This window comes from Pseudopodoces humilis, chromosome 1 (assembly GCF_049639895.1).
Source record: "Pseudopodoces humilis isolate 2021_Gansu_Grassland_sample_001 chromosome 1, ASM4963989v1, whole genome shotgun sequence".
Classification (NCBI taxonomy): Eukaryota; Metazoa; Chordata; class Aves; order Passeriformes; family Paridae; genus Pseudopodoces; species Pseudopodoces humilis.
Window position 1 is genome coordinate 85,692,651 of NC_142200.1, and position 25,256 is coordinate 85,717,906.

A 25,256-nucleotide genomic window follows, 5' to 3' on the forward strand; every position below is an offset into this window, starting at 1 on the left:
GGTTCTCTACACAAAGTCCTTGGGTTAATACCTGTGCACTGCCATATCACATTACAGCAGCCCTGAGGACACAGCAGGGCTGCTTATCTTGGAATGCAAGAAGCCAGTAGGGTGTCCCTCTTACCCACGGGTGCGGTGTAAACACCGAGGCAGAACTGGTGTTGTGGTCACAGCAGACCTCCGAGTGTAACAACTGCTGATCATTTCTTGCTGGAAACTGCTATGGCTTTTTGTGCTTACAAATATGTATACGCCACAAGGTTTTCGACAGTTTCTGATTTTATAATACCTAAGGACAGGTCCATCAAAACCAGAGATCTTTCCTTTAAGTAAAGGCACAACCTGCACTGTGATATGGTGTCAAAAAATCAGATCGGCATGGATCTGCGTCTCCATTACGTACAATCCTGTCTTTGCTAGGCAGAACAAGGGTAACCAGGGACACTCAGAACAGCAAAGAGCAGGAGAAAGCCTTGATAGCAACAGAATGTGATGCACATATTGCTGCGTGGAATCAGCAATGAAGGTTTACTAGTGCCAGCTCATTTTCAGCCCCACAGTCCTTCTTCATGGGGCACTCCCTCACACCTGAGGTTTGTGGAATACTTGCGCCTTGCAGAGCACAGAGCTCTCTACAATTATGCAAGTTTAAAGGCTTCTGTTCTCCGTTCTTGCCTGAGAGATGATTCACAGCACAGGTAGCTCACATGTCTCTTCCCGTGGTCCAGCTGAGTGGTAAAGTAAATCTACTATTGGGCAACGCAATGCCCAGGGTGGGTGAGCAGCACTCCCAGTGAACACTGCAGACAGCTAAAGGAGACCAGGCCTACAGCTAACTTTTGCCCAAAAAACAGTGTGTGCCTTTCACCGACAGGCAGAGAAGACAGGCAGCCTGGTACCCTGTGTGGCAGGAAGAGTGAACCCGGATGCCTCACTGCACCCTGAGCGTGGACACAGCACATGGTGCCAGGCTTTGCCTGCAGTCTGACCCCAGCTCTCCTCTGCCAGGAAACAGGCAGCACACAGACCAGACATGAGCTGTATCAGTTTCACAAAATCATTAGGGTTGGAACGGATCTCTGGAGATCATCTAGTCCAACCCCCTGACAAGGGAGGGTCACCTTGAGCAGGTGACAGAGGAACACATCCGGTGGGTTTTCAATGTCTCCAGGGAGGGAGACTCCATGACCTCCATGGGCAACCTGTTCCAGTACTCTGCCATCCACATTGTAAAGAAGTTCTTAGTCATGTTGAAGTGAAGCTTCCTTTGCTATGGCCTTTGCTCCTCATCCTGTTGTCGGGCACCACAGAAAAGAGTCGGGCACCATCCTATTGACACCCACTCCCTAGATATTTATATGCATGAATGAGCTCCCCTCTTAGTCTTCCCTTCTCCTGACTAAACAGGCCAAGCTCCCACAGTCTCTCCTCAGGAGAGAGATGCTCCAGACCCTTCCTTATCTTTGTGGCCTCTCCATCAGGTCCCTGTTCTTCTTGTACTGAGCAGCCCAGACCCAGCACAAGTACTTCAGACTTCAGGTTGGGACAATCTCTGTCCTGTCCCTTCTTCCTAATAGCCCATAGCCTGGTGCTTTTGCGGCAGTGCGGGGCCCAGCGGAGGGTCCGGGGGCTGCCCATTCCCTGCGCTCCGAGCCGGGCCCAGGCACGGTGCCCGTCCCGCTGTCGCTCCAGGGCACGGCTCGGCTCCTCCCGAGGCCGCAGCTCCCCCGCGCCCCTGCCCCAAGCACCGCCGGGACCCCAGGCCAAGGCGGGGAGCCCCGCGTCCGCCGCCCCCCGGAGCCGCTCCCCGCACCTGTAGTTGTAGCCGCTGAAGCGCTGGCTCTCCCGCAGCAGGGCGCGGTACAGCCGCAGCACCTGGGCACGGCTGGACGCTGCCATCTTGCCGACACCGAGCGGCACCTCCCGCGGCGAGGCCCCTTTTCCCCGCCCTCCCTCCGTCCGCCGGGCGCAGCCGCGGCGGAGCGGAGCCGCAGGGCCGGCGGGGAGTGGCGGCGCGGAGCGGCAGCGGCCACGGCAACGGCTCGGCCCGGGCCCGGCGCAAGGCGCGGGCGGGGCGGGGAAAAGCGGGTCCCCGGCCGGGGCAGCCCCGGGCGCGGTGGGCTCGGGGGACTCGGGGTCGGTATTCGGGTCCCGCCGGGTCGGGCCTGCCCGGCAGCTCCGGCGGGGATCCCAAGGCACGACTGCCCCTGGGTGCCTGTCGGGCTCGGCCGTGCGGCTGTGAAGGGCAGGGAGGGAAGGCCTGAGCGACAGGGAAAGCGAAACCTCTGCTCGGCGAGGGTAGCAGCGCTGTACTTGGTGTGCCCCACGGGGAGGTGGATCCTGGCGGGGGGAGATGGATATCGGGGCTGGAAAGGAGCAACAGTATGTGCAAGGGGTTGTCTCGGAATCGCTGTGTACATTTGCAGTCAGAGTTCATGTACTGGAGAGGATCTAGCAGAGGCCACAAGATAATTTGGAGTCTGGAGCATCTGGCTTCATGAGGATGCTGGGCCTGTTTAGTCTGGAGAACAGAGGACTGAGAGGGGGTCTCATTAATGCATATAAGTATGTCAAAGGTGGATTACAAGATGGGTGATGGCTCTTCAGTGATGCCCAGCAAAAGAATGAGGAGCAGTGGCCATAATCTAGAACTCAAAAGTTTCACCTCAATGTGAGAATCAACTTTACATTAAGGATAACAGAACATGCTCAGGGGAACATGCTGTGCTGTGAGCTTGTGGAGTCTCTGGAGACATTGAAAACCCACCTGGATACATTCCTGTGTCACCTGCTCAAGGTGACCATCCCTCGTCAGGGGGGTTCTACTAGATGATCTTCAGAGGTCCCTTCCAACCCCAACATTCTGTGATTCTCTGGAATCACTATAGACAGTTAAAGTCATTGTACATCTGTACCAGGACCTGTTGTGTTACAGTGATGTTTGAGTTGTTCCTCTCTCAAATCTGTTTTTAAGATGAATTCTACTATTTTAATCATACATCCTCCTTTCCTGAAAGTTTTGCCACTGCGGAATAAACTTAACTTTGTAACCTACAGGTGTTATGCTGCAGCTGTATTTAATACTGATTTTTATCAGCAATACAATTTATTTAGAGTCATAGAATCATCAAGTTTGGATGAGACCTTTAGTCTCCAGTGCAATTGTCCATCCAGCACTGCTACTGTAACCTGTAAACTACATCACCCAGCATCACATCCAGGAGTCCCCTGCACACCTCCAGGGATGGTAACTCCACCATCTCTCTGGGTAACCTATTCCAATGCTTCACCACCCGAACAATGTATTTTTTTCCCTTAATATCTAATCTGAATCTCCCGTCTCAGTGTAAGACCATTTCCTCTGGTCCTCTCACTGCAGGCACAGCAGAAGAAATCAGTCCCCACTTCACTAGAACCTTCTTTCAGGTACCATGACAGGGTTCCTACTTCCTTCAGTTTGCTATTTATATAGTAGATATTTAAAACAACTACCATGTAGATATTCCACATGTCTCTGGCAAAAGTGCTTCAACTGCTGCTTCCAATTTAACTCATGTTTTGTTGCATATGCATTTGAGTGTTACTGTCAGTTGTACATCTGATGGAATTTACAGTTTGTTGCAAAGAACTAAAATAGTTCTGTGCTTTTGGATTTAATTAGTATAGACACATGAATTTATTTCAAATTTACCTTTACAGGTATGCTGTGTTTTAGCAGCCCTTTTAGGTTTCTGGAAATGGAGATTTTCTGCCCAAGCTAGAAATATTACAGGAAATGCAGAAAAATATGTGCAGCTGCAGTACTGGGAAAAGCATCATGAGGCCTTCCCTCTTTGTAAGTTACAAACCAATTTGTTATGGGCTAGGTCTTGGCAGTCAGGACACCCCCATGGCGAAATACTAATCAAGCATGCCCTTCATTTGCCAGTGGGACCAACCAAACTCTCCTTGTAGCCCAAGCCATGTTGTTGGTGCAGATTGTCATGCAAGAAGCAAAGCCCATCTGGGGTGCTGGTACTCCCCATCTTTGCAGCTGTTGGTGGCTGCTTAATACATGTTATAGCAGAGCTCTGGCTTTGTGTCTACAGACTTACCATCTTCCCTGAAAGCAGCAGTGGCCACCCTGCCCTTTGTTATCGAGGGTGGGCTTCAGACAGTTTAACAAGATACAGTTCTGTCACGTACAGAGCCAAACTTAAATTTGAGAGTTTAGCAAAGTTATGTGATACCGTTCTGTGGACGTGTGGATGTAATTTTGCAACAGCCCTCAGGTATTGCTGGAAATAAAATTTTTGTGGTACAATCCTCAGCTCTAAAAGATGAGGGACTAAGTGGGATGAAAGCATTCACCAAACTTTGTTTACAAGAACAGTATTAATTTAATATTTGAAAAGTAATTATTAATTATTTTTAGTTAGCCTCAGATGCTAATCCTGTTTCTGAAACTTTCTGAAAGTTTTTGTGGTTTATTTTTAAAATTGTTTTTAGGTAACCATGTTTTTCTCTTGAAAAAGCCTAGAAACCACCCTTGAATAAACACTAAGCACATACAATGCATGATCAGATGCAAAATAAATCTATCAAAGGAAAAAAGTCCTGTCTCCCTTTTCTAGTTTTACCTTTACTCAAGGAGGGAAGGTCAATTTTTCGCAGAAACTAGTCACCTTTGTGCAACTGGGTTGGCACTGTTAACAGGAAAAAATCATTATTTTCTTATTCATTTGTCATTGTGTTTTCTTGGAAGCGATGGGTTATGGTCCCAGAAGTTGTCTCATTCTGCAGGAAGTGGTCATTGCTGTGACTGGGATACTTGTGTTTCTCCTGGCCTTTCTTTATGTGCACCACTGCAAGCCTGGAGGGAATTCAAAGGACAGACACAGCCCATATGACCGCTGTGTGTCCTCTGACACTGGAGCCTGTGTATGGGGAAGCAGAAATAACCACTTCATTAACTTCCTTCTCATTCCTAAGGGGAAAACTACACCTGAATTTAGGATTGGTGGGTGTTCATTTGTACAGAGGTCTTTGCTTTCAGCCTTTGGTCTGAGAAGGAAGGTGGCATGTGCCTTGCCTCTCTGTGTCTCTCAGCATAAACAAGCACTTTGAGAGGTTATAATGGTATCAGTACCTGGAATATTTAAGTTTGTAGTTGCTAAAAGAGGGGAGGGAAGGGAAGGAATTCGGATGAAGTACATGCAGGGGCTGTGATCTGGAGTGGAAAGAAACAGCTGTTCTATTATCTGGGACATATTTGATGTTGTCTGTTGCTGAATTGTTCCTTGTGGTGCACTATTTCAGCTTTATGACATGGCACTGAACACTTTCAGAGAGCGTGTGCTTTCCTGGTATGCTGCTGTTGGTTTTCACTATTTTTCTTTGGGGGTCAGAATGATAATTGATTGTTGAAATATTACACTCTTTTTCAGTTTGTGAAAACATGCTAATTTTTCTGTGCTGGTGTGGTGTCTCCTTTCTTTGTCTTAGTTCTTGATTGAGAGGGTCATGCACAGTGAGATCCTACACAGTGTAGAGTAGGACCTTTAAGAGAAGGATCATAAATCACAAGAATTTAGAGTTTTTAGTGGCAAATGTAACAAACTATAATTTAACTGTTCTGTATGGTGAATTAAGATTTCCACAGTATCAACAGGAGGCCTTGACTGACTCTGCTATTTAAAAAACATAGTATTTAGTTGGTGGCCCTGTAGAAAAGCACATTTTTATTTAGGAGGAGAAACATCCATATTTCAAATTCAGCTATACTCCTGAATTCTTTGTGCATTTAAAAAAACTACGTGGAAGTTCAGCGGGAAGAATAAAATGGTAACAAAGCTCTTCTCTTGGTCAGCTTTTTGTGAGTTACCCCATCTCTTTCTAAATTGAATTGCAGACTGCTGTGTATTGTTTAAAGTAAGATTGTAAGAACAGTAATAATAGGAAAACCACAATGCAACCAGTAGTGCATTTCCTGTTGTAATACTTGGTCTTTTAAGGGAACACTGGTTTTACCACTGCTCCTAAACCTGTCCTGGTTCATGATCTCTTGCGCTGCAGGCATCAGGCTAAAAGAATGAATTTTGTTTTCCTTCTTGGCAGTAGTTTTAACTAATTTCCTGTGGCTTAAGTCCTCCAGAGGATATGGGTATTGTGTTACCTGACAATTAAGGAACTGGACAGTCACAGGATAACTCCTGGATCAATGAAAGGCAGTGTTCTACACTGTATTGATTTTGAAAGATGTTCTTAGTAGACATATGTTGGTGAAGTCCTTTGAAATGCTTGAAGTAAAATACTATAAAAGTCCAGAATTAAAAGGATAATTTTGAATTATAGGCAAAAGAATAACTAATAGGGGATTAAAATTATCAGTAATGCTTAAATAATTCAGCATGTAATGGTTGCATAAAACGCAAATGACACTTCTAAACACTTCTAACCTTAATGCTTATGAAGACAAGAACTCAACAAAAAATTTACGTATTTTTGCTGTGTGGTTTTTTATTATACTGAAATCTTGCTCAGAAATCTAATCTTGAGAAGCATAAAGGACAGGATTAATGAAGTGTTCTCTTCCATGCCCTCATCAATTCTGAAATGCTTTCTTTGCAGTGCTTTCCAGTGTTTTATCAAATTTAGCCTCAAATGACTTCCCTTTCTGTGGGAAAATATATTCTATTTTATAATGTATTGCTGTTAAGAAATGTTTTCTCATGCTCATCCTATGCCACCCTCTTCCCCGAGTTCATCCCACTTTTTCATTTATGCCCCTTTAGATCCATGCTGTGTAATTCTCTCCTCTGTGATTTACACTATCATTGTATTTCTCAGTAGCTGTCAGCCAGACAGGCTAAATTATGTATTTATTTTGATATTTTTTCTGCCCTCTTTCAGAGGATATTGAAAATTTTAGCTTAGGAAGCAAACTTAGCTGTAAAACAAGGACTCATACTTTGTTTAAGAGCAACTAAAATTCTCTTTGTAGCTGCCCCTGTACATTTTTTGCTGAATTGTGATTTCCAGTTTAGGAAGTTAGTTACAAATGGTACTGCCAGTCTTTTGAGTTAAAGATCATGATTGCACCTAAGATATTTTGCTGGAGCTAAATTCTTTCTTCTCTTGAGTTTTTTTTTTTTTTTGTCATATATAAATGTGCATGTGAGTGTGCAGAAAAACGTGCAAATATGTATTCAGGCATGCACATGGTCATTCTGTGGTGGTAAAGGTCATGGCCTTCATCTCTGATTCTCCATGTTTCAGCCTTCTGGATTGGTGCACAGCTAACACAGTGCTGTGGGGTTTTTTTCTTCTTACCTAGTCCCATATCTCAAATATGTGAAACCAAAGACATCCTGCTGCTTGTGTGCATCCCAGTTCTGCTGCTGCTTGGATTGTGGACATGGCCTTTCTTGTCAGATGACACTAGAAGCTAGCTCCACTTAAGGACTACTGCTTAAGTTCTTCTCTGAAAATCCACTTCAAGTAGCCATTTTCTTACAAATCCTTCTTTTCTGATTATTTGTTGGAAACAATTCCTAGATCAAAGTATCAGTAAGTGTAGAAGTATCATGTTGCTATAAGGTAGTGTGGATCTGATGTAAGAAAGCATGTTATCCAAGGTAAAGCAAAGGTTGAAAGTTCTTCTATAATGTGTTGGAAAGGTGTGATCTCTGATAATGGGACATGTGTAAGGAGCTAATATTTAAATTTTTTTTTAATGAAAGAAAAGTTAAGCAAAATTGTTGTTTACAGTGGATGGGTAAATCATCAAGGATTGAGTGAATTAAGTAGGCTGTTTAGTTTTCTGACTGTGGAATGAGGGGAGGAGGAATATGATTTTCCACTTGTAACACATTTTCATTTTATATGGTGCTGTGCATCCATGTATGACTTTTTGTTCTAGTAGCTTGGACTTTTGATCCAGGAAAAAAAAGTCAACAGTTTGAATAGGAAGCTGAAGCAAATTGTTTCTGAAGATGGAAGAAGACTATGGAGCACTGCTTTAATTGAAATGAGGAAAACAATATAGCCATTTTAGGCATTGTAATGGTATAGTTTAAGATACTTTTGCATGATCCTTGACAGTCTTTCATGTTGTGTCACTATTGGTTTTATATCCTCAGAGCTCTGACAATGAGTGACAATGCATTAGGGACATGTTCCTGTGTATATCATGCTTCTGATGCATTTGTAAGACCAGCTGAATTGTCAATACTTCCTTACATTCCTTCACAGTTCTAGATAGAACTTTTATTATTTTATTTCTCTTTCTGTTTTTATATCTGGGATGACTCTGTCAAAATTTTTCTTTCAGCCTGAGAAGGAACAAGGCACTGACTAAAGGCAAAAGAAGCAGAGCTGAAGAAAGATTATCTCTGCTTGCAGGTAAATAATTAAAAATAAATTTAGCTCTCTGAATCTTTGACACCAGCACTGCCAGCCTTTTAAGTTAGTAACCAGTTTTCAGTCCCTCTCCATTTTAATCAATAATTAAATTTTAATTTTTTAGTAATTAAAAAATCTTTCTTCATCTTCACCAACTGCTAAAGACATCTTTGATAACTATATAAATTTGCTTTCCCTATAGAATTTGTGCATTTCCTTACTCCTAATACAAAGAAAATGATGAGATTTGAGACATAAAGATAGGTGTGTAACAATAAGAGAAAGAGGAGAGGTAGAAGATAATAATCTTCTGAAGAAGAAATTCAGAAGGACAACTTTTATCATCTTTATATTGGAGTATGTCCAGATCCTTCAATAATCTCTTTGAAATCTGCCTGACCACCTAGGCAGTAAGTTGCTATACAGTGCGAGAAGAGGTTCTCATTTTACACCCCAGTTATAATGGAGGTGGGATAGGACAGGATAGGACAGGATGTGATGCTCTTGTGAATGGAGAATGAACTCAGAGCTACAGATAGGCAATAGTTAGGACTTTACAAACCCTACCATTAACCTTCTAGTCTCTTACTTATGTGACCCCATGGCAGCATCAGCGAAAGGCAGTGTGTGTCAATGGGCTCCCAATAAGGTTTGTGTCTTCCCTGCAACTGGGAGTGAGTGTTGATGGAGATGGGGATGCAGACCTGTGAAGTGGGGTTGCCAGCTTCCCTATAGAGATGGGTTTATTCTGCTGAGAGGTAGGAAAGAGGAATGGGGGAAGAAATAGTTTGAAGTGTTGTTCTGGGAACATTAGTGAGAGTTCATCTATCTGGAGACCCGAATTAAGTATCTCCTTGTTCTGCAATTTCTGTTCTGTGATTAGATTTTCAGGTATGTTTTGTAGCCTAGTATTGGTTTTGACCAAGATCAGGTTCTGGGGATTTTTCTTGTTGTTGTTGCTGTTGTTTTATTTAGTTTGTTTATGTGTTTGTTTTAGCCTGGCAGTACATGTGCTTTGTTTCCTTTAATTCATATTTATGCACTTGATTTTCATTATTGTTTACCTTTTTCCTTTTTTGGAAATGATTCATAATGAAGTAGATGTGCTGCATCTGAAACAGAGAAAACAGATAAGCGTATTATCAGATTCTCACACAGATTTAATAGTACTTTTATTTTTTTGTGTGTATGTAGGATTTCAAAATTGGTTTGACTTTCAAGAAGGTTTTCAAGACCTTCATTGAAAATGTTCTTTCAAAAGAATTTGCATAATTTTTAAAATTGCTTTCTTACCTACCTTGCTTTCTTATTTTTAACTAGGAACATAGCTTTTTTTTCAACATTTGTTTTAACTTTGATTTTATTATACTGATTACTTGCAGTGTGAAAATTGCATAGTGCATTACACCAGCTCCTCCCATGGGAAGGTAATATTGTAAAATGGACAGATACAGTATTGTACGTGTAAAATTATCACATACTGAAGAGATAATTAAATATTGGCTCTATATAGGTTTGTTGAACTTAGAATAGCTGGTTGCTTTTTATGTTGGCACACTAACTTTGTCAAGTTTTATGGAAGAATGATACTGTTCTAAACAGATGGATGTTGCTTGATAGAGGTTAAGTTTTTCTGTTTCACTTCTGTCCCTCTTCCTTCCTGAACAGATTGTGGTTCTTACTCCACCCTCCACTTCCACTCACCATGTATCTTATTTTTATGCTGCCATTATATCGCTGTTCTGTTGTGGTAGGTTATATTCTTAATATAGCATTCATTCTACAAACAGAAACTCTGCGGGATAGACTTGACCTAAGTATGTGGGAACACCATGTTTATTGTAGTTACTTTGTCAGACTTCCTGAGTTGTTATTTAAATGATTCCTTTTAAAATAAACTAAGTTTAAGAGATATTGCAGATTCTATAAAATCCTATTTTGTCACCTGATATTTGGAGTTCATTTGACCCCAGTGTCCCCTGGGGTCTCAGTCCTCACCCTGAATGGCAGACCCTGCTGGGCCTGTGTGGAACACAACCTTTCAGCATGTAACAAATTGCGATTCTACAGATGGTTTTAAAGAAAACAAACCAAAACAATTATTATGTTTTAATTTTGATTCTCTCGGTATGTAACAGATGTGGCATTAACTGAAGATTGTTTTGTCATATGTGACCTTGAGCATTAATAACATCTTATTCTTCATTAATAATAAAAACTTGATTCTTTCATGTTGTTACTTACTTTACTTCCGTGACTTTCATATCTTCTTTCACCTAGTCAATGTGTATGTCTTGGCTCAGAATGCAAGATGACAGGATGTTGCCTTTGGTATTGAAAGACTGGATGGAGAAATACTTCTGTGTTATAGTCTTAAATATATATATATATGTATACACACTTCTGTGCCATAGTCTGACGTGTGCATTCTGAGTTCTGTCTCAAGTTTTCTTCCACTGAGGTTTGTTCTGGAGGGAAGTGCAACTTGCAAATGTCTGGTGTCACAGAAGGGTTCTCTGACATAATTAAAATACGTGGCTTTCTCAAGGGCTTTCAAACAAAGATTTTCTTTTGTTATTTGAGCTGGGCTTTGTCTAGAGTAGCTATATCAACATTAGCAAGCCTTACAGGAGATGTTGCCCAAGAATATTACAGATGCTAAAACATGAAGCTGCTTGGGAGCCCATTATCCTAGGGAGCTGTGAGTCATGGTCTTAAGTTTTTCCTATTTTCTAGCATTAATGACAAAAAAAGAAGTTAGCAATACTAGTTTGGTACTTTTTAGTGTGATACTTTTTTTTTATCTGGTGGTAGCGGGACTGCATGAAGACACCATTTAAATCTGTGTTTTAAGTCATACTTGCCTTGCTTTACTTGCTACAGAATATTTTGGAAGTAGTTCTTCTTCAACAAGTTATTGGAGATGTCAGCTGATGACCTCTGAAATGCTGTAAGGGCAGTTGTGTTCAGATGTAATCAAATACAGTGTTACGAGGTAGGTCTGCCTGAATACATTCGAATTGCTGTAAACTTCTAACAAAAGTTGTATCAGGAAATTATAACAGAATTGAGCAAATCAATTTTAAAATTTGACTTATATTTATTTGAATAGGCAGAATTTTAAATTGAGGGGCCTTATATTTATCATGAATATTTATCAGATGCATTGTTTATGCTTCAGTGTCAGTTGTTGCAGTTGAAGTATTTGTGAGGAAAATACTTCTTTTTTTACCCTTAGGCTTTAAACATAATTAATCTATTTATTAAGCTGTAGTTACAGAAAATGTTTCATAATATAAATAGGATTTTACAAATCAGGTTTTCTGCCTTTTGGTAACCCATATACATTCATAACTGTAGAATATGCAAGTTAAAATTTTTAAGCTGGTTGATGGAGGTTGGCTAGATACTTAGTTCTTGAGTTTCTTCTTGGGTGTACTTGTCCTTAAAAGAGTAAAATAAATTTTCCATCTTGTAGTATCAGTGTATAGGGAGACTGAAGAGGCAGTACACAGGCTTGATAGTCATGTGGGATTTAGGAGAGGTACATTATCCATTCATCTGTGGCAAATTTTAGTGCTGGAATCAAGGAAATAACAGCAAAATAGTTTAAAAATACGTAAACAGAGTAAATAAGTTTGCTAAAAAGACCAGGGCAAAGGAGAGCAAACTGAAAATGTTTAGCAGTGCAATCTTACTTTGTTTTTGTTTTACCTTCTGAAATTCATATTGCTGCAAGACCAGCTGTATTGAGACAGATACTGTGTGCGAGACTTGCTGGCAGAGCTGTCTGTATTGTTTTCAAATTTTGCTGTTCATGAGAGTCCAGCATTTTGTGTAGGTTAAATGGGTTGGAATGAACCGTGTCACTTAGAAACTGATGAGGTGAGTTCTGTTTTTTTTTCCTTTTACAACATGCAAGTCAATACTGCACTCTGTGTAAGCTAGCTGCTTTTCCCTATGCTTTTGTTTTATTTATTTTTTCCATGCTTTATTCGTGTTTGCAGCCCGTTTGATTTGGGATCAAATGCAAATGATGATATAGAGTTTCTGAACAAATTTTGTTTGCTGTAACATATTGTATATTTGTAATTCTAGCTTAAGACTTTAGGTTAATAGTTCTTGAGATATGAAGGGCTCTTCTGCTTCTAGACTACAGTAACAGTAAAGGAAAACAACAGCCTAAGTCACTAGCACATAAATGGGAAAATAAAAAAAATCTGGTTGTTGATTTCTGTTTCATCACTCAACAGAAAAGAGCTTCAGTGATTGAGAATTCTACAAACAGTAAAGGTTTTCACATTACCTAAGAAAAAGTGTTGTAGCAAATAGAATTTACTTCTTAGTAGGTCCCATTTAACATTTCAAAGATAGTGGGTTCATATTAAGGAAAATAAGCTGATGTTTTAAAGTATAAGAAAGAATCTTTTTCCCTCAAGAGCAGTATTAGCACGTGGGTAAATTTATAGGACTCAATTTTTACGCATTGTACCTTAAACTATACATCTGTTAACCTGTAACTGTGCTGTACTCAGGCAAGGGCTGAGTTTAAGAACCATTTCTTACATGTCTGGACCCAGTAAAAAAGCCCTGCTAACATTGTTTTTAATTGGAGGCCTAAAGTGACTCTGCAGAAAACTTCCCTGTCAAAGTGAAACAGAAGAAAGATGGCAGGGATTTCAGTCATCATTTGCTGACATCTCTCTCTTTACATCTCTTTCATCTCACACTGTAATTGAGAGAGAAGAGGCAATGCTGGGAGATCATTTCACATTCAGATTCAGGATTTTAGGGCTCCATGAGACATGATTTTGTGTTCCACGGGAATAAAATCCTGCAGCTCTGACTTCCTGTTCATGAAGTTCCTATTTGTTTTTGTGTGTTTCTCCAACATGAAGTAGAAGGAGCTGATTATTAAAAAAAAAGCCTTTTCCAACAGGAAATGCTTGAAATCTGTCTTAGAATAGGAAAGATGTGAGGTGGACGATTAGGCAGCGTTGCATACATAAATGTTACTGAAACTGTGTCAAAACACCATTTTTCTTTTAAGCTTGTGTCCCTGTATAGATGGAATGTGAAGTTTCAGGCATAGACACTGTTCTTCCTGTTGAAAGCTGACAACTTCAGTTTTCATTTAACTGACTGTTGATTCTTGAAAAAGAATGATTATTTTTTAAAATTTAATTTCCTGTGTGGTACTTATTGCATTTGAGACATTATGCAGTGGCTATTAAAAGTGATTCATATATTGAATTCCCAAATAAAGATTTTAGAGCAACTCCTGCCCAGCTCTGTTTTAAAGAAATGAGAGCCTTAAGGCTGATCTGAAAGGACATTTGTTGAAACCATGGCTACAAAGCACCTGGACAGCACTGGGAGATGAGTTTTGAGATGCTAAAATTAAATTATCATTTTTAATACAAATATTTAGTGAAAAAGAGAATGTGAAAAAAACATTGTTAATAAGAATTGAAGCAAAAGCTATTCAGATAAGTTTCATAAATGTTATTTCCAGTTTACTGAAGTTGTTTGGCAGTTGTGACATTGCATTTCAGATGTAACTAGAAATAGATATTTGATCTGAGCACTGATTCTTTTTTTTTTTTTTCTTTAGATGACACTAATTTGTCTTTCTGTTAATCTTAGAAAGCCTTATAAATTTAGTGCCCTATTTCCATTACATTAGGCTGACATTTTACATGCTCAGGTATGGCAATATAGTTACAGAGGTGAACAGTGGGACACGTAAATAAATTTATAATTAACGTATGCGTAAGAAAGAGACAGTTGAAATCTTTTAAAGCTATTGATGTAACAGTAATATTAGTAGTCAGTTTTCCTTCCAAACCTGGAGTAACCTCTAATCCACCTTCATGGAAAAGATTACTTAATTTTATGCAATATAGTCAACTAATTTAAAATTCAGATCTGAGGGGAGATACAAAATCACAAATCTGTAGACTCATATGGAGTCCTCTTCACTTTCACACTGTTGGAGTGCTTTTTGATAAAGAAGAAAGAGGACGGAGTAGCAGCTAGATGTCTGGAGCTGCTCCACAGTTCATTGAATTAAATTGAAATTTTTTTCCATTAACTTTGATCATCCTTGGATTGAACTGGTATGCATATGATTTAATTAGTAGCAAGCTTGGGAAATGCTGGGATGTTGGCTTTTCTAGTTCCTTACCTACTGAGGTGGTAATTACATAAACCAATATGTTTGTGTGTCTATGATATGGCAAGTGCAGAAGTACCCAAAACTGGCTTTCCTAATGGTGGACCTCCATTTTAAAGAGACATTTTATACTAAACCTCCTTTTCTTTCTTTCTAATGATGAGATCAAATCTGTTCATCTTTCATTCATTACACATAAAACAGATCTATTTTTATGTTGTTGAAAATATTTTTATGCTGGAAAAGGGAGCAAAGTGTAGCTTTATTCTTTGTCTACCCCTTCTCTCCCCCAGATGTTATACTTAACATTAGGGGTTAAAAATGCAGTTTTGATAGGTTCTTTTTGCCTCAGAGCAATGAGATTCTCTAATATCAAATGTTTAATTATCCAATAGAGCATTTTTTTTCATGGATCACATTGAAGGTATCTCTATTAATACTGTAATTTTTTTTATCTTTTTTAAATTATGTAATACAGCTTCACGCTGGGATCTCTTTATGTTTATGCAAGTTTGAGAAGCAACCAGAGAAAACTCCTCTGCTAAGGGCAAGTTTGTAGGTAAAGCTGTTTGACAGTAATAGTTCAGAATGGCTGAATTTCTTACCTGAAGCATTTGAAATGTTTTTACCCTGAAACAGATTTCTGTCACCTTATTCCTTCCTGTATTGTTCATTCTTAGGTGAACTGCCCCAGTGCCTTACCTGGGGCAGATGGTGAAGTTAAGGTCCTGCTTGGGGCAAGGGAGGAAGGGTGGTGGGAGCTGGCTGTGGGTGGGTGTTGACACTGGACACAGAGATTCCATGTGGATGTGTCATGCTTGCTTTGGCAGACCCTGCTGTGAGTCTGAATGATTTGCACTCTAAAAGTTTATGAATGTTACCAGGCTTCTTATGGATTAGTAATGTAAATAGGAGTAGTAGGTATAAAAATCACGGGAGAAAGGCTTGTAAGCTACCACCATGCTTTCTCAGTTTAGCAGTTGTGTAACTAGCCATAAATCTGTCACTTGGGTTTGCTTATACTTTTGGTAGTTTGCACTCAGTTTTTAGCAGAATAAATAAGAATTCTCTAAGGTGTCAGTTACATACCTGTCAATGAAAACTAACTTGAAAAAATTAGGTCTGTGTCAAAAAATATATATGTATATTTTTATATATATATATATATATATATATATATAAAAAGAGCCTTGATTTTTTGTTTTTCCTCAAAGTCCTTTACTGAAGCAACATTAAATATTATACCAACAAGACACTGAGGTTTTAGGTGGTATTTTCTCTACTGCTTTGCAGGAAAACATTTTGTAGCAACTGCAACATAACACAGATCATAGAGTCTGACATTACCTTCTCATATATGCATGACATATGCTTAGGCCATGCTGATGTGTTATTGTTTATAATTTACAATGATTTTGAAGTGTATGACAAAATTATTTGTATGCTTGAGGGAGTGATCCAGAACACAGAAAAAGAATTAAGTAGGTGATCTAAGTATTTATTTGTTTTATATGTTTCTAGCTGCTGATTGATGAGTTTATATTGCTACTTTTGCATTTGCAATTAAGAAGGAATGTTGGTAAGCAAATGGTTTTTCTCATTTGCCTTTGTTTCACTAGAAGTTAGTAAGTTCATTTAGAAGGAGAGCAATATTTTTAAGGTACAAATCTGAGAAACAGGTAAATAAAAGTGTATACACAGTCTACATCTTGGTGTCAGAATTAAAAGCAGAAAATTACTGTTTAATGTATTACTTAATGTATTACTTAATGTATTGTGAAGCTAGATACCCTATCTTGCTTGTTATATGTTTTGAGACAGCATAGTTAAAAAATCAAGGTATTATTGTACAAATTGGGAAAAATTTTCTTACTCTGTCACAAACCTTCTGTTTGATGACTACCACAAGAATTTCTAGGATATAATTGAAAAATAGTTGTCTGACCTCTACTGATTAGGAGTTGGGATTTGGTTTCTTGTGCTTGAATGTGTCAGTTCATCAACTTCTCTGGCTCTGAAATAGTTTATTGTTTCTGTGTATTTTTCTGTGTGTCTCTACTGTTTCAAAAAAGTTGTCATTGCTGTCATACCTCCCAATACTTTTGAAAAAGCAAACCCTTAAAAAGCAATGACTCCCTGTCATCTGCCGGGGATCACCCATATTGAAATGTGCAGTTTGTGTTGCACAGCGCTCCTGTGCACGTATGGTTTGACTCTACAAAGTGTCTCCAGCAATTCCTGCTCATCTACAGTGAAATGCAGTGGCAGCTTGTTTCAGATTTCTGGTTGTTAATCAATCTGTTCACACTTAAATGTGTTGCAGCCTTGTGAAAGCAGGGAATGTCCTGGATGAATGATATGAAAGAAGTGGATGTATGTAAGTGTAATCTGCCCCCAGAGTGGCAGATTGCTTTAGCTATGACCTTTATCCGTGAGAATAGACTAACATTGTATCATTTTGAGAACTAGAGGGCTGCTTCCACTTAAGTTGTTGCTGGGTGAGATGTTTTACCATCACTTTTTGAAGACACTGTTAGGTTGAGTTTAATACTTTCCTTTAAAATCCCAGGTTTTAAGCATAAAGGCCTAAAGAAATTATGTCTGCAAAATGGTATTTGTTCATCTTCTGTCAGCCCTCTTCCTTCCACTTCAGTTAAATTTCACACAGAATGTCTGGGTCCCAGATTCAGCAAGGCACAGGTAGTGTGTGAAAATAAAGGATTGAATGAATGTGAGAATGAAGGAGATAAACCCTATAAACTGCACAGCCAAAGCAGAGGTAGCAGGATGATTTTGTCCATTACCACTGAATCTGCAATCTAACTTTGCCTCCAAACACAGAGGAAAAAAACTTTTGCTGGTTCTGCTGCTTGCAAAAGAAAGCTTACTGTAAACCTGAGAATGAATTATGTTCTGTTGGCTGACACATCTTACAGAAGAGGAAAATAGAAGAGTGCTGTCTGAAATATTTTTAAAGAACTGAGAATGGATGCTGTAAGAGAAAACATTGCATGTGTTGTCTTTCAGACTTTTAGAATAGTGTGTCTAGAGAAGAGAGCTTGAGACAAATGATGCTATTTTTCACAGTCTCTGAGATGATTAACAAATATTGGAACATAATAGAAGTTATAATCAACTGTAAATGTAAACTGTTAGATTGCTGCATTGGGAGGAGGCTGCTTAGACTATAAAACTCACAGTAACACAGTAACAGTTCTTTAAAGCTGTCAGCATGTTGCCATCATCTGGAAAAGTATACACAATAGCTCTCCATAAACCTATAAATTTTCTTGCATTAATTAACATCTCCATTTGTGATATGTGGCATCTGAAATGAATTATTTTAAAATGAAAAATCTCACAATTTTGTGGTATAACACCCTCTTTTCCACAACTAAATTCTGAATTACAGATATTCCAGATGTTTGGAATGTAAATCCATAACTGTAAAAAATAATTTAAAAGAAGAGTTTAAAAAATCAGTTAGTATTTAACTTTTGTAGTGTTGGTAGCCAGATACAAAAAGAAAAGGTAGGACATTTACGGTGCATCATGTACTAAAGGTCAGACATAGACAAAGTAGATAGAAGTAAATAGTAAATGCAGTTTCTAAGACTTGAGAAGTTGATGTACAAGTGTAAGATTTCTTTTTGTGTGACTTGTGAACCTTTAATCTTTCCCAAGTTTTGCACATATGTTATCTGCCCTTTTTCCCTTTCTGAAAAAAAGGGAATCAGTTAGGCCAACTCTAGGTTTGCTTTTCTGTGTTAGCAAGCAGTTGTTTTGTGTGGATCTCTCTGCATGAAGAACTCATGGTGGGGAGAGCACTAAATCCAAATGAGCCATAATTAGGTTGTCCAGAGAAGTTGTGGAAACTCTTGTGCTGGAGGCTTTCAAACCCAAACTCAGGGAAGTCTCTGAGTGACCTGCTTTGGACAGGGTTTTGAACTAGGCCACCTCTAGTGGTCTCTTTGAACCATAGAAAATTACTCTATGATCCTGTAGTTCTGTGAAGTACAGAAGTAAAGCTTGAATTAATTTCTAAAGGAGATTGTTCTGGGGATTATCTTAAAAAGTCATCCCTAAGCTTATTTCTGGGACTGTCCATTTCTTACTGTCGTTATGCTTTCCTTGTGGGCAGTTTTGCTCCTTAGTACATTGTATTTGCCATGGTAAGTTAGAAAATGGGCGATAGACCTTCACCATAACTGATGCATTAATTCTTTGCAGGACTTGTAACTGAGATTTTAGGCAAGGTTGTGTATGTGGGTGTCTTTGATGGGGAAGAGAATTCTAGTTGTTAAGCCACTGAGTTCTTTGTATCAGGATCATACTTCTTTCTGAGATTACTAAGTTGGAATTTCTGAACCAAAAGAGAGCGCTTATATGTTCTGAAAGCAGGGTTCATCATAGACTCTTTTCCTTGTACTGTTCATTTGTTTAGCCTTGCAATTTTGCAAGGGTGTTTAAAATTCAATTTCTCTAATCTTCCGTTAGTACTGATAAAGTTGCTCCTTTGTGGTAACTGTCACCAGCAAGAGGTAAGCAGTAATTAATTAACCAGTTTGAGAATCAGGTATCTGCTTTTCCCATTCCAGGGGAAATTTCTGCAATTCCAAAGTGTGCTGGAGAAATGTAGCTCTCGCTATATTTTCTGCATCTGTCAAAGTTTCTTTGAGCTGTGGAAATATTCCAATCTATGCTTCAAAAATTAGTAGAGTGGGCCATCTGATGCAAATTTGATTGCTTGAGCATTGCAGTACATGGAAAAATGCTTTATGCAACTTGAAGTGGTTTCACAGAGTAGGATATATTTCTGCAGTCCATATTCCCCATGTGCACACCTGCAGAAAACGCACAAACACATGGCCTCCCCACCCCACCAGTGCTGCCAAACCATCTGCCTTTTGGAGTTCCTGCCTCAGGTGTGGATGGTCAAGCCAGAATATGCACTTAGATGAGCTTACTCTGTTCCTGAAAGTATTCAAAGTACTTTGATATTAAAAAGAATGCTCATGATTTCATATTGAATTGTTTTCCATTCCTTGAAATATGAGTTGCTGTATGAAAAATAAAATAAAAAGCTAGTAGAATTTTTTGAGGCAAAACATATATAGGCCATATATTTACATTGTGAAACTGTCTTACTATCCATCACTCTTAAAATATAGTATCACTAGAACCAAAGATATGCATCAGTCAAACTGTACCCATTCAGAGCATCACTGATGATACTATATAAAGATGTCATCACCAGATGTGAATACAAAATTTTTAGCAAACTGTGGTTATACTTCCTACTGATGGTTGCTATTAGAGGTTCCCTTCTGATATTTACAATCTGTGACTTGCATTTGGAACTAAGTTTTTACCCTCATAGCAGGACAGAGCGTATGTGAAGCAGTGTTCCTGTTGAAATTTTTGTGGTAATTCTTGAGAGTTCTCTGATGATCCCAAAAGAAATTCCTAGATACAAATATACCACAGCCTGGGGAATGAATGTGCAGCAGGCATTGATGACTGCTGTGTAACGCAAGTAGCCTTGTGTCTTACAGTCATCATAATCCCTTCTTATATAAGGTAATAAATAAACATAAGTACTTTAAAAAAGCTGATTCTTGAATATTCAGGGCCAAAGGGTCTTGGCTGACCAAGGATCTGCTGCTTCTTGCCATTGCTTAGTAGAAACAGAATATCTTACAAGTAGCATGAAAACCTCCTATTATTGCCTTCTCTAGGTGCTACAGAAAAATATGCTGTTGGGTTCTCTTTATGACTTCACATTCTTTTTACTAGTTGCAAGAAAAAAATGCTCTATTTATATTGTCAATGAATCACCAAGTGCTCTGTTGAGATTACCTCACCATGCACAACCTTTACTACAACGAACAGCTTTACGCAGATGATTTATTTGCTGAAAATAATTAAGGATGTCTAGGTAGCTGAAAAGTCTCATCTACTGTGCACCAAGAGCATCTGGATTGCTTTGTGCATTTGTTTGCTTTCCTCACAGAAGTTTCTTAATTTTACAATTCAGCCAGGAAAACAAGCAGAATTCTTTAAGCAAAACTCCCCCTAGCATACTACAATAAGGCCAAATAATTAGATTCACACATTTAGAGTAGATACAACTTTGGTTCAGTTGACACAAGTTGATTTCTGGTATGACAAAGAACAATCTGGTTTGCCTGTCTGATAGCAGGCTGATTGGATTTTGCCAGCATTAGGACTGTTGTCTTAGAAAAACTCTGATGTTCCTGACCTAGAGTGGGAGCTGAACTAACCTCGTGCCAGCATCCACAAGGATTTCATGCATTTAATTTGTTCTTCCAGTGTGGCTAAAATAATTCCACTTCATAGGTCTACTTCCTTAGGAAGGAATATTTTTAAACAGTTAGATATCATACTTTTACAGCCATTTTTTCCCAAATACCTGTATTTGTCAGTGGAAAGAAGCCAAGATGAGTTTATTAAAAAGATTCAGTGGTACATGACAAAACTGAGATTTTATACTTACTGTGTTGTTTATTACCCATTGATTGCTCTGTTTGTATGAAATTAAGACCATTTTCTAACTACTGACCCTTCAGGCTCTGATTCGGATATATAAATTGGAATGTATCTGTCTGCTGCTTGTACTTCTATAAATTACAGTTTCCAGAAGTGTCATTTTTATGGGTGGGAAACTTAGTGAGTTTTATTTTCGGTGACCATTACTCATTCTGGTAACCTGGGTGGAGAGGCAAGGGAAGAAAAACTCTGCTTTTGCAATGTAATGAGCAGATACCAAGTAATTCTGGGTATGTTCAAGAAAAGAAGGTTGGTTAAACAAAGCTGGAACTATTTAAGGTCCCATGTGTGATAAAACTTCATGTTGAGGAGGAGTCATAAAAAAGCTGAACCTGCTTCCTCTGAGACAAATAGAAATGTTTGTTCCTAGGGAGATTTTTGAGCCTAAATTCCACAATCCTGAAATATTTTCAAGTGTTTTTGGAATTATCCTTACTAACTAGCCAGTTTAAAAGAAAATTATTAAACTTTATGTGTGTTTTGTTTTTTTGTTTGTTTGTTTGTTTGTTTGTTGGTTTGCTTGAATGTAGGTTTTTAACAAAGTTAAAGTTTTCAAAGGTTAAAGTTTAGGAATATGTCTGGTTAGGTGATGACAATTTCTTCTAAAGTCTATTTCAGTGTTGTACATGCTGGAGGCAGGATGCCCTGCTCTGGTAGGTCCACAGAAGACCATTATAAAAAGGATATGGAATGGTGTCAGTGGAGTGATAACTCTTACGGCCATGCTTTTTTCTTATCCCAATGAGAACAGTTTGATGCTTGATAAAATGAGAATATATGTTGTATGTTTAAAGAATTTTTTTTGGTACCATTCTCGAAGATGTCAGGAGAAGGCTGTGGCACTAGCTGCTGCTGTTCATTCCTGTAGCATGGGCAAAATCTGGCTGCCATGGCAATGGACCTTACTTGTATTGAAACACAGATATTTAAATTTAAGATGTAAATAATAATGACAAATATAAAGATGTAAATAAGATGCAGTCAACAGAAGGAAGGAATAGAAGGAATATTTTGCTACTAATATTGAATGATTAACATTATAAAAGCTTTAAGTTTTATCCTGACTAATTTTTATAACAGAAATTAAAACTTAAGGATGTTCATTTTGCACTTTCAGTGATGCAGGCTTTGCTGCAACTGTTTCATAAAAATACTTATTTAAAAAGCCCAAACCAGCTGTTTTAGTTGGACTAGAAAGGGAATGTCATGTGGAAATGCTACAGTTAAAACCTTGTAACTTGACCTTGAAAGTTTGTTTTCTTTGGTGGAAGTCTTTGTTTGTATTTAAACTGAGCCTTCTGTTTGGTTTTGTATCAGAGAATTCCTGCTCTTATTTCAAGAAGTGTGGGCCAGTTCACAGGTGAAAAAAATCACGTTGATGGGTTTTTATTACTTTACTGTGTGTTCATGGTAAGGCAGGGAATACAAAGCAGCAGAAATAATGTACATGGTATGTAATGTTGTATTTTGTGATTCAGCTGTAAGAGCCAGCTGGTATTTGGTAAAGGCTCTTGAGTCTGTAGGAACCAGTTCAGTGTCTGCTGGCTTTGTTTTAGTGAAGTGCTGTTTGGGAGTTTTTAAAAATCTGTTGGAGGAACTATGAAGGAGGTCTGACCCCATATCTGTGTCCAGACATTTGCAGAACTGTAGTCTCTGTGGACAAATGTTTGCTCACATTTTGTGATTTCTGTCTCCTCAGAAGTGCTTTCTGTTGTGTTCGTCTTTCCCTTTATACATGCTTGTATATGCATATTTTAAGTTTAATTCTGTCATATTTTTGACATATGAAAGCCAAAATTTAATGCAAAAACATTTATGCAAAACATTTTCAAAGATGGGGTAGCTGTATACAGGCTGTATACAGAGGCCTGTCCTGTTCTGGGTAATTTTGTGTGAATCCAGACTTATATTGCTTATATGGAGGTGGTAGAATTTAGGATATTAAACAGACCAGGGTATTTTCCAGCTGTTTATGTCACCTAAGAAAAATAAATACACCACTGAATCAAAAGTCCAGCTTGGAAGACTCTCAGTTTTAGCAAGTTCGAATTTCTGTTCCATACTCCTACGCCTTCATTACATAAGCAGTGGTTGGAGTTGATAAAGGTTAGTGCTGAAGAAGAGGCATTTTACTTTCAAACTCATGAAGGCAGACCCATCTGCCTGCTTTAGTCTTCTCTTCCATGCCATTTCTTTTTGTAAGAGTACTCCAGGAGACCTGAGCGTTTCTCATTTTACCTCCAGCCACGTCTGACCTCCTTTCTCAAGGCACACTTAGAATCAGCAGAAAGGTTACTTTTTGCCATTTGGGGCGGACAGTAGAGGAGGTAAACTGGTCTTGTACCATGGTTCTTGAAGTTCTTTTTGAATAAAGATACTTTCTGCTGCTGTTACCTCCAGAGAAGTACTAACTTTCCAGACTCTGAAGTGCCTCTCGTTCATGTTTTTTTTATCAGTCTATTCAGTTGGTCAGAAATATCTTTCTAAAGACATTTTGAAAGCAGTGGTAATTGCAGAGCTTTTGCTTGTTTAAAATGAAGTTATTGTAACTTTCTGTTTTCATGAATTCTTAAAGCTACTGACTTGCTCCATGCTTCCAAGGGTCATCTTAAAGCATTATTGTGTTCTCAGCAAACAGTTGTTAAGCCATGTAAGACCCATATAAATATTTTAAACAAACACATCTGCCAAGGGAATTATATTATTTTGTATTTTTTCTAGTAAGGGTTATTTATTAGGGTTAGCAGATGGGTACTACTCATTTTTGGCATTCATTGATAAGCCTGCTATCTATCCAGGTGGCTCTACAAAAATGATAACACTGTGGCACTGCTCCCATTTTATTTTTATTTCTCTCAGGCTAGTTAGTCACCTGTCTCTGTTCTCCTCATTTAGACCCATCTGCTGGCTTTTTTTGATTTTGTTTTTTTGATTGTTCTCTATTCTAAAGTCACCAAAGGATCTCCAGTAGGGGCTGATGCAAAGTCTTTGTATGCTTGCTGAGTGTTGGACTCACGGATATCTTCTTTTTGTCATCTTCTCTGTAGCCAGCTTGCAAGTTTTATTTTCCTCATCAACAAGATGAAGTAATCCATACAACACTGAGTTATTACTGGACTGCTTTACCCCTTTGATGATTAATATAGGGGTTCTCTTACTTTTTTCTTTTAAATATTATAAGAATGACTAACTATTGCAAATCTGTCCTCTGTTGCATTTGTTATCATGAAAGAGCACAAGAATGTAAATCTGGCACACAGGAGTTGGACTAAATGGTCCTGATGGATCCCCTCCAACTCAGCAGACTCTGATTTGAAGTTATTAAAACAAAAACTTTATCATCATAAAACTACATTTAAAAAAGTTTAATCAAGAATTTATTTCCTTTCTGAAGAGGCAAGATAGGGAACGTGCTTCTAAAATAGAAAACCTTTATTTGTGAGTATGGCAGGTAGTCTAGACTGTTTGGATCTAACTGTGTGGGACTAACCCACACTAACAGCATGTGTTTAAAATGTGTCACCTGTCTGGATTTGAGAATGGATGAACAAAAGCCTGTGCTTGATACCACATGAAACATATGTGGCTGAAGGGCCAGGTCACAGTTTCACAGCTCTGTTTTCCTGTGCTTTCCCACTCTTCTTTCCATCTTCCTTGCAACCTCATCCTTACTTCCAAGAGATCTCAGCTTTCCCATCCCTTTGGAGAGCCGGTGCCATGCTATTGGACTGTGTTGTTACCAGGTTTCTAGTTGTGGTCATGAATTTTATTGTCTAATATTAAAATATTAGATATTAAAAGTGATCCAGGCACTACTGGAAGAAGGATGAACACAGATGAACATATACCTAAGCCTTAAATGTTTAAGCACATATTGTGTGTGGCCACAGATACAGGAAAAGCTGAGAAATGTGATCATCTTGAACTCAGAATTACTTACTTGCTAATTATTAAGATTATTGTGTTATGTTGCTCTTAAATTGCAGCAATATAGTAGTATATATACTATATGTTATTTAGTGTATAGATTTGAGTTTCAGTTCCAATTCTGCTTTCTTGAATATTTTTACTAGAAAACAATAGAAATGTTTTTCCTTGCAGGCATCTGGGATGCCCTCCTCTTTTTCCC

General features: G+C 38.7%; 2 protein-coding genes across 3 annotated transcripts in view; one reads left to right on the forward strand and one right to left on the reverse strand.

Annotated features, from left to right (window-relative positions):
* LYRM4 (LYR motif containing 4) overlaps positions 1 to 1,948 on the reverse strand; it is an 86,194-nt gene extending 84,246 nt beyond the window's left edge. Inside the window, exon 1 of the mRNA XM_005525315.3 lies at positions 1,814 to 1,948. Within this exon, the coding sequence (XP_005525372.1) occupies positions 1,814 to 1,899 (86 nt within the window). The 5' untranslated portion in view covers positions 1,900 to 1,948. The remainder of the gene's footprint in view (positions 1 to 1,813) is intronic.
* Positions 1,949 to 1,972: 24 nt separating this feature from the next.
* Positions 1,973 to 25,256, forward strand: part of FARS2 (phenylalanyl-tRNA synthetase 2, mitochondrial) — a 230,105-nt gene continuing 206,821 nt past the window's right edge. Inside the window, exons 1-2 of one of the 2 annotated variants that reach the window (XM_088063477.1) lie at positions 1,973 to 2,001; positions 8,311 to 8,382. The gene's annotated coding sequence lies outside the window, so the exon portion shown is untranslated. Of the gene's footprint in view, positions 2,002 to 8,310; positions 8,383 to 25,256 lie in introns of those variants that run through there. The other variant, XM_088063484.1, reaches the window with a different exon arrangement.